Here is a 9,567-nt window from a genome sequence, read left to right on the forward strand (position 1 = left end):
CTATTCCTCTGCCATCCGGCTGCTGGCCCACTCGGACCTCGTGAGCCCCTCGTGACCGTTCCCTTATGGAACTGGCCTGTGTCTGGGGCTGTTCCAGAGGTATGCCTTACATCTCACAGTAAACAATGCAAAACTAGAGGCACTAAATCCCAGACACTAACCCAGACATACCATGCAGATGCTATTGATTAATAAGCTGATGTGGTATCAAAACCCCTAAATAATGTATGTCTTGATTTATGTATTACTTGATTTATGCATGTCTTGTTCTTGGCATATAAAACCTGAGTCTGTATTCACTGACAGCAGGGACCATTCTCCACGTGGCTGTCAGTGGAGCTTCCTAGTAAACAAACTCATGTCTTTGCTGGACCTCCCAGCATGTTCTTTGGAATCAGTAAACACTGTAGGCAGGGACCCTCAGATTTGGGGGCCCTTGAAAACAGTCACTAGGCAATCACTTCCAGTCTAAGTAAGCCAGGACAGATAAGCTAGGCAAAGAAATGAAAAAAGGATTTCAGGCAAAAACAATACTATGATATAGAGAGGAATGAAAAAAGTTTGGAGTATTTGGGAAACTTCTAGTGGTTTGGCACAGTTGGAGTAAAAAGTGTGAACAAGATGATGCACATAAAATACCAGAAGTAATCTGCAATCTGTCTGATCAACGAAAGCTTTCTTATGCCATATATGAGGCTAATGATGTTTTTATACTGCAGGCACTGAGAAGTCACTGGAATCTACAAAGGCCGTATTTGAATCCTTGCCGTACCACTTGTCAGCTATGTGACCTTGGAAAAGTGACTTCACTTTCCCATGCCTCAATTTCTTTATTTATAAAAGAGATAATATATGACTTTATTAGATTGGTTAGATTTGAAAATTACATGGGTTAAGTGTTTCAGTACTTTGCCTACTGTAACTCTTAAACAGACATAAATACGGGCCAGCCCTGTGGACTGGTGACCAAGGAAGCTGGATCCCACATGGTCAACAGAATTGTTCAAGTCATGGACCAGGTGGCTTGAGAAAACATGCTTGGCACATGTGTCCCCAGAATCCTCACAGGCTGGAGAAATGGAGGAAAACAGATTGTGACATGACCCTACTAGTAGGTGCTTTCTCCTTCTCTCTGCCCCATCTAGCAAATTTAAAAAAAAATTTAAAAAAAATCAATAAAGAATCCTATTTTAAAAAAAATATATGTACAACACAGTATTACCTAAGTGCTGCTGCTGATTAATTTGTCAGTTGAAGAATTTTCCCCCATGATTTATTGTGATAACTTTATAGTCTTAGATTAATATCAAGTTAATTTCCATTTCTTCAGATATACCAAATGGCAGAAAAAACACCTCAGAAATTTTGAGCAGTTGAAAAAAAAACAATTGGACATTGAAGTATCCATAAAGAATAAAACATAAATGTCCAATAAATCCAATATATTAATAAGAAAAAACTGTATATAAATCTGAAATTTAAATTAGTCATCTTTTTCTTCTCATTTCTGCATGTTCTTCACTCATATCCTCTAACAGCTTTGTATTCTTCATTATACACGGAGTCTCCTAATAGTGAAAACATAAAACCAGAACACTTTGGACAGTGAAAGGGAAACTATTAATAAAGACATTGGGATATAGCTGTAAGCCCAATCAGTACAGTTCACTTGAGCACCATGACCAAATTCTTTCCTGCACTCCAGAGACATTAAACATGTGAGCTTTCTGCTAACATAATAAAACTAATGCTTGTTACAGTCACTGGTAGATAGGGATTTGACTATTTCCTCAAACAATACATATACTTCAATAGTAAGCCTACCCTAAGCAGAAGAATTTCAAGCCTCTTTGTAAAACCAACTAAGGAATAGCTTGGACACAAAAGGCTTTTCTTGGCATCAGTTAAACTGTTGAGTGACTACACACTTCAAATTTGGGGAAAACCTCCACTGACAGGAGAATACAAGCAAAGCTTTTACAATCACTAAGGAGATTTTGTATCACTCTGAACCAAAAATACATCTTATTTATCATCCCAAGTCATCTTTCTCAGAGATGACTTCCTAGAATCTCAACTAACACATATTTAAAGATTTAATCTCACATACACAACATGGTGATGTTAATGAGTAGATGTTACAGAACTGCACTATCCTGTCACATTCTTTACTACAATTTATTTTTAATCTAATCTACCTTAGAATTGAGATAAAAGTGTTGGCTATAACGGCAAATTCCTTTCAACAAAATCACTAACTACCCTAATAAATTTTTCCAAATGATTTTCGTCATATAAGTGCATGTAAGTATAAAAAAGGAACTTAGTAATATTACATATGAAGTAAATCCAAGCTTATTATTATTTTTTTCTTTTTTTTGGAGAGGTTTTTTCGCTATAGGGCGCCTGCGCTCGCCAGACAGAGAGAGAGAGACAGAAAGCGAGAAATCACACCACCCCCCAGGGGGATGCCCACGCCTCAATCCCTTCTCCGCCATTCTCCTCTCGGGATCTTGGGCATGCACGCACACACGCCCCGCGTGAGTTTAAGCCACGGGGTCTAGGCCTCGAACTGCGGTCGACTACGTGGGAGTCCAGCCACATAGCCATTAAGCTAACTGCTGGTCCCCCAAGCTTATTATTAATACTGATTTCAAAGGCACTATCATTATATTCATCATGAAAAACAATTCAGAATACAAAATTATTTTCAATTAATAACAATTAAAAAATTATTATAAATTAATTTTGTAAAGCTTATCTCCCTAGTTTCTTATAAAATAAATTCTTAAACTAGTATTGTTTCACAATCTGTACACAAGTTTCTTAACTTGCTGAAATGGGAATGAACGGGACCAGCAGTTAGCGTAATGGCTATGTCGCTGGACTCCCACGTAGTCGACCGCGGTTTGCATCCCAGACCCAGTGGCTTAAAACTCACGTGGAGTGCATGTGCGTGCGTGCCCAAGATCCCGAGAGGAGAATGGAGGAGAAGGGATTGCAGCGTGACCATCCCCCCCGGGGGTGATTTCTTGCTTTCTGTCTCTATGTCTCTCTGTTTGTCTGGCGAGCGCACGCGCCCTATTGCGAAAACCTCTCTAAAAAAAAAAAAAAAGAAAAGAAATGGGAATGGGAATGAAATGATTATAAAATTTGGGGGAGTGGGGCCAGCAAGTGGCATGGTGGTTAAGGGCACTGGACTCCCACATGACTAACCATGGTTCGAGTCTCAGACCTGGTGCCTTGCTTTCTCACTTTCCTTCTCTCTCTCTCTCTCTCTCTCTCTCTCTCTATCTATCTATCTATCTCTATCTCTATTTCTATCTCTTACTCTGTCCCTTTCTGGTCAAATTTTAAAAAATAGATGAATAAATAATTCTTGAAAAAAACAAAATAAAATAAATTTTAGAGAAGGAATAACAAATACCATAAAAGGTAAGTAATTTGCTATAATGCAACTAATTTATTTACATACACATGCAGAGTTCTAGATTTACGATTCTAGTGTGAAATAGTGAAGAAAAAGTACATTGAAAAATAGGCCAAATCAAATGAAAAGAAAAAACTATTCAGGGCTCAAAATATGAACCTCATAATATAGTTATGCTCCCTAAAGAGGAACATTAATGTTAATACTTTCTTTGACACTATAGCATTATAGAAAAAAGAAACAGTGTGTGGACAAGGAAAAAGGTTACAGACAGGAAAAAAGATATGGTTATTATGGAGCATAAACTATTGAGGTAGAATAGGAAAAAATTCACATTATCAAGCAAGAAAACATTATCTTCAAGTTCCACATCAAAAACGTAACCAAGCTCCTCATAAAAATCACATTTTAGGGTCCAGCAGTTGGCGTAGTGGCTATGTCGCTGAACTCCCACGTAGCAGACTGCAGTTCAAGTCCTGGACCCAGTGGCTTAAACTCACGCTGGGCACGTGTGCATGCGTGCCCAAGATCTGGAGAGGAGAATGGAGGAGAAGGGATTATGGTGTGGCCAGCCCCCCTAGGGGGTGATTTCTTGCTTTCTGTATCTTCTGTCTGTCTCTGTCTTTCTGGCGAGCACACATGCCCTGTAGCAAAAAAAAAAAAAAAAAACTCTACAAAAAAAAAGTCACGCTTTACTCTTTACTACAAGTAATGATTTGAGTACATGGCTTTGAATTTATTTTTCACATTCACTGCCAATACAGATACGTTCAAGCTTGATCAGTGATTTTTAGAAAATAGACACTATGTGAAAAAAACAATATTCCAACCTATCCATATAGTAATCTATAACTTATAATTAAAACTTATCTTCACTTTGTATAATTTTGGTTTCCAAAATAAAAATATAAAATTTATGAAGTCATACACTATAGATGAAAGAACTATACAACCTAATGAATCAGTTATCCCTAAAAATTTCTATTAATACTAGGAAGTACAATTTAGAATATTTTGCCATCAAAATAATACCACTTTATACTTTTAAGTTAAGGTAGAAGATAAATTATATGTGAAATTATACATTCACCAACTGACTCACAAATGGATTTTCATTACCAAAATATTTCCACTTATTTATTTTTAGAGGTTTTTGTTTATGTCACATGTAGTCTCCAGAGAGAGACAGAGACAGAGACAGAGAGAGGGAAAGTGAGAAATCACTCCCCCCCACCCCCGCCCAGGGGTAGATGCCATGCTGAAATCCCTTCTCCTCCACTCTCCTCCTGGAATCTTGGGCAGGCACACACATGCACTCAGCTTGAGTTTCAAGCCACCAGGTTCCGGGACTCAAACTGAGCTGGCCATGTGGGAGTCTAGTGACATAACCACTACGTCATCTGCTGACCCTTTTCTTATTTATTTACTTACCTTTTTTTTTTTTTTCCAGAGTGCATATGCATTTGCCAGAGACAGAGGAAGAGGGAAACTGTACCCCCAATGGGGTGTGGTCACATGGTAATCCCTTCTCCATTTCTCTGATTTGAGGACACATGCACACACAGCCAGTGTGTTTTCAAGTCACTGGGGCCAGGATTTGAACCACTTATTTGGTCATGTAGGATCTGGTTCCATCAACCACCAGGCCAGGGGGCTAGCTACAATATTCTCGCTCTTATGTAACTAAGGAAGTATAACTGTGAAAAGGAAGTATAACTGCTATGAATTTGAAAAATATACTTCCTACAGTAAGCTTGAAAATATTTCCAATGATAAAATAAATTGATTACCTGTAATATAACCAAAGCATTTTCTATAGAAAGATCATCTGACGGTAGGCCTTCACTTTTCCAAATTAACTGCTCACTTTCAGTACAAAGAAATCTCCTCAGATCAAATTCTGAAAAGTTAATGATATTGGTGACATTTCACACTATAATTATCTTGTACTTGAGAAAGAGAAAAGAATAAAACTATTTAGGATATACTGAAACAGAAGGCCTATGACAATCCTCAATTTAAAATTCATTCTTCCAAATTTAGTGCCCAAACCCAAGTAGGAAAAAATTTTTAAAAAGGAAAAAGAAATGGAACTCAGCAAAATCACACTTCTTCTATTGAGTCAAGGTTTCACAACTATACTAATTTTGGGACAATGAAATTTTCCAAGAATTTTTTGAAGTTACTACATCTCATCCTAATATATGAAATTATTATAAAAATAAAAGTACTAAAATGTTTCACCATATTCATGTAATATCAAAAGTAATTCAATAGTCTGTTTCTTAGAGTAGTTTGGGAACAGAATTATAATACCAAAATAATTTCAGAACATTTGTTGAATTCAACAAATTAACAGTAGCAACAGTAACCTTGTAACTTAAAATAGGAAAAAATCTCCATTTTATAAAAGTAAAGTAACAGTGATCAAATGATCCACTTTTAAAGTACTGAAATTTCAAGTTCATGAATAACTAAATACAAACTTTCAAGACCAGCAGACTTGGTCCATTCTTCCAAACAGGTTTTTCTCAGACACTCGGGAGCAGCAGAAAGGTATGTAATAAATGCAGCAGCTAGTTGAGCTCTTTTAGGAAGAGTATCTAACTCCTCTGTTATCTCTGCAACCTAGAAAGAAAAAGGGAGAGAGAGAGGTATGGGTGTGTCCTAGCATGGAAGAAAACAACAGCTTCATAGAGTTTTCATAATGGAAAGAAAATCATAATAAGTAATAACCTTTAAGTAATAACTCTTTTTAAAAAATTTGTAATTGACTATGTTCAAGATATACAAATGTCAACAGGACCACAGATCCTGTTGTGATAGTTTTAAAATATGAAAGTCTAGTGTTTTTGGAGAAAGAAATTTAGTCATTGAAAATTCCTAATGAATATAATGGAAGCAGAACTCTCACCCTGACTATTGTGAATTTGCATCACTGTGCAGAACAAAATTAAGATGCAGCATAAAACAAAAATAAAGGGACCAACAAGTGGCCTGGTGGTTGGGGTACTGGACTCCCACATGGCCAACCAGGGTTTGAGTGCTAGACCTAGTGGCTTGCTTTCTCACTTTCTCATTCTCTCTGTCTCTCTCTGGTCAAATAATAATAATAATAAAAAAATAAGTCCTTTGGGTGAAAAAATAATACAAAGCATGAAAACCCATTAATAAAAAGTTTAGTGTGCATAAAGCATTAAGCAAAAGAGCAGTTACACAGAAAGAAAGAGATGGGAAAGGCAGAGTTGACAGGAGGGAGACCATGAAAGGCTTTCCAAACCAAGGGAAACAGTTTCTATTTTAACCTGTAGCATGATCTATTGGAGGAGTTTAATCAGGCAGTCAGTAATGCAATCAATTTTTATTTAGAAAGATAATTTAGCTGATAAATGAAGGATAGACTAAAGGGTCACATGGGAGGGAGACAAGTTAGGGAAACCCAAATAAAGAAAGAAAATGACGGGAAGTAGAGATAGAAGACAAATATGAAGAATATTTGCAAATGAGTATGATATATACATAAGAAACAGCCTAAGATGACTCATGTTCTTACTTCTGATGCCTAGAAGAAAGATGTGTTCAGGGAGATAGGAAATAAAAGAGACTTGTAATGAAAAGGAGAAAACAATTCACACATATTGGATTTGAGTTCCTGAGAAAGAATTAAAATTCAAACATCTAAATTGTAGTTGGAAATACAAATTTAAAATTCAGCATTCCACCGGACCAGTAGATGGTATAATGGTTGCGTCGCTGGACTTCCATGAAGTTGACCATGGTTCGGGTCCCAAACCAGGTGGCTTAAACTCATGCCAGGTGCATGTGTGCCTAAAACCTCAAAAGAGTAGAGGAGAGGGGACTGCACTATGGCCATCTTCCTTGTGGGGTGATTTTTCGCTTTCTGTCTGATCTCTGTCTCTCCAGAGAGCACACACAACCTACAGCAAAGATCTCTCACCAAAAAAACTCACACAGTCCAAAATTATTCTCATCACCATCATGGTATAGGGAAATAAAGACTAGATGAGAAAGTCTCAGAATAATTGCAAAATAAAAGAGCTGAAGAAGGGTTATGAAGACAATCAACATCACTGGATGAGCAGGTGAGGGAAGTGCATCTTACTGGTTAAAGGAAAAAGATGCAAACAGCAACAACAACAAAAATAAGAGGTAAGACTAACAAAGTCAAAATAATACATAACATCTCAAGAAGAAATAAATGGCCAGTAGTGTCAACTTCTAAAACTTCTGTTGTGGTGAAAATTTTTTAAAAATATCTAAGGGGTACTAAATTTTCCATCTATGAATACTTGTCTCTGCCCTTCTCTTCAATAATATTGGTAACTCAAAGAGGAATAGGTTACTTTGCATATAATCCACTTATATAAAGATACTTGGCTTAAGGATTAATTCACATATGACCATTTATATCTAGATCAGTCACCCTAACCAAGTGCAAGTTAACAGATATCACTTTCTTTTTATTTTAAAAACCAAATATATAACATACGTTTCCTATGTTTTAAAGGAAGACTGTTTATAACTTCTCTCTAAAACAAACCTGGGCATTCCATCTCTTGTGTTCTCTATCAAGCTGATTAATTAAGACTTCTGCAGCTTTGATTGTTTCTTGTGCTTTGCTTACTTCAGCTTCAAGTTTAGCAGCTTCTGAAGTCCTGCTCTGAAATCTATAAAAAATATTAAAATTTAATTAAAAGGGAAAAGAATATAAGAGAGATTTAAGGCAATTATCTTTAGGCAGTAAGGTGAACTTCTGTGTCAGGATTTAATTAAAGATAATACCGCTAATATCTGTGTACTGAATATGATTAATAGAACTAATCAATACATCAACGCACATATTGAAAGTGCAGCATTAGCATTTTCCATATCAAAAACTTAACAGGCCTCCATAATTTAGTATGTTACGTACACATTTCTCAATACGACATTCAAGGTTCCTTCCTAAAACTGATACAATCTACCTTTCAGTTTTATTTCATTCTATTCTAGTCCAGCAAAACTGAACATCTGAAGAATCAGATATTCTCAGAAAATGCCCTGTCCTTTATCTCATGTTCTTAAGGATGTTCCATTTCTCTAGAATGCATTCCGACCACTCCCTTATTCCTACCTCGTGCCTAAGGCTAACCCCTTCAAATATCTACCTACCAAAAGTAGCATTTCAAAATTCACCTCAGATTTCTAACACATTATGTGGAATCTCTCCCTACAGTCCATTTGCCAGGGCTTAATAACTTTTTAAAAATTACTTTTCCTGAAAAAAACTGTACAATTTTATTATTTTATTTGATATATAGTAATATTCCACATGATTATTTAGTCACTTGACAAATAAATGTCTATTATAAGTCAAAATTATGCCAAGCATTAGAAAGAAAAAAAATAGCATGTTATTCTCAAAAGTTCACAATAAGTATAGTATTATAATTCCTATATTACGCATACAGACACTTAAAATCTTTTTTAACACAATTCATATTACACCTTGTACATGCTTTTGTGATATTTCTTAACTAAATCAACTCTCATAGTTCTGTACAAACTGTATTACAAAGGGTAACCATTTTAATTTTATCAAATTAGAATGTACACTATGATAGTTCATGTTTATTTTTCCAATTCTATTATTCTTCATTAATATCCAAGAAAATAAGACTGTATTCACAGTCCAGTTTAAGTTAAACCTAAAAGAATCAGCACAAGAAACTGCTTGCTGCTGAGCATTAACCCATTCTTGACAATGACTCTGTAGTGGAAAATATCATTCTGTTTTACTTAAAAGTTAAATCCAAAGGTTTTTACAGTAAGCTTTCCAAAATATTGGTATAGTAGTTTGGTATATTACTTAAGGATAGAAATGCTGGGCCAGCTCTACAGCTCAGTGGTTAAAAGAGCCAGACACCACATAGCCAACTGTGATTTCAATCTTGGCCTTAATGCCTTAAAAAATATGCTGGACGGGACCAGCGGGTTAAGGCGCTGGACACTCCCACATGGCCAACCATGGTTCAAGTCCCAGACCTGGTGGCTTGATTTCTCACTTTCCCTCTCTCTCTGTCTGACTCTGGTCAAATTAAAAAATAAAGGAATGAATAAATTAAATAAATAATTAT

At 36.1% G+C, this 9,567-nt stretch overlaps 1 protein-coding gene across 1 annotated transcript in view; it reads right to left on the minus strand.

The window, feature by feature from the left end:
• LOC102487405 (cytoplasmic dynein 2 heavy chain 1) overlaps positions 1 to 9,567 on the minus strand; it is a gene marked incomplete at its 5' end in the record, with an annotated part of 254,523 nt that overhangs the window by 144,137 nt on the left and 100,819 nt on the right. Inside the window, 3 exons of the mRNA XM_006150080.2 lie at positions 5,221 to 5,330; positions 5,917 to 6,058; positions 7,992 to 8,118. Coding sequence (XP_006150142.1) covers positions 5,221 to 5,330; positions 5,917 to 6,058; positions 7,992 to 8,118 — 379 coding nt within the window. The remainder of the gene's footprint in view (positions 1 to 5,220; positions 5,331 to 5,916; positions 6,059 to 7,991; positions 8,119 to 9,567) is intronic.

Source organism: Tupaia chinensis, unplaced genomic scaffold, assembly GCF_000334495.1.
Source record: "Tupaia chinensis unplaced genomic scaffold, TupChi_1.0 Scaffold000276_1, whole genome shotgun sequence".
Classification (NCBI taxonomy): domain Eukaryota; kingdom Metazoa; phylum Chordata; class Mammalia; order Scandentia; family Tupaiidae; genus Tupaia; species Tupaia belangeri.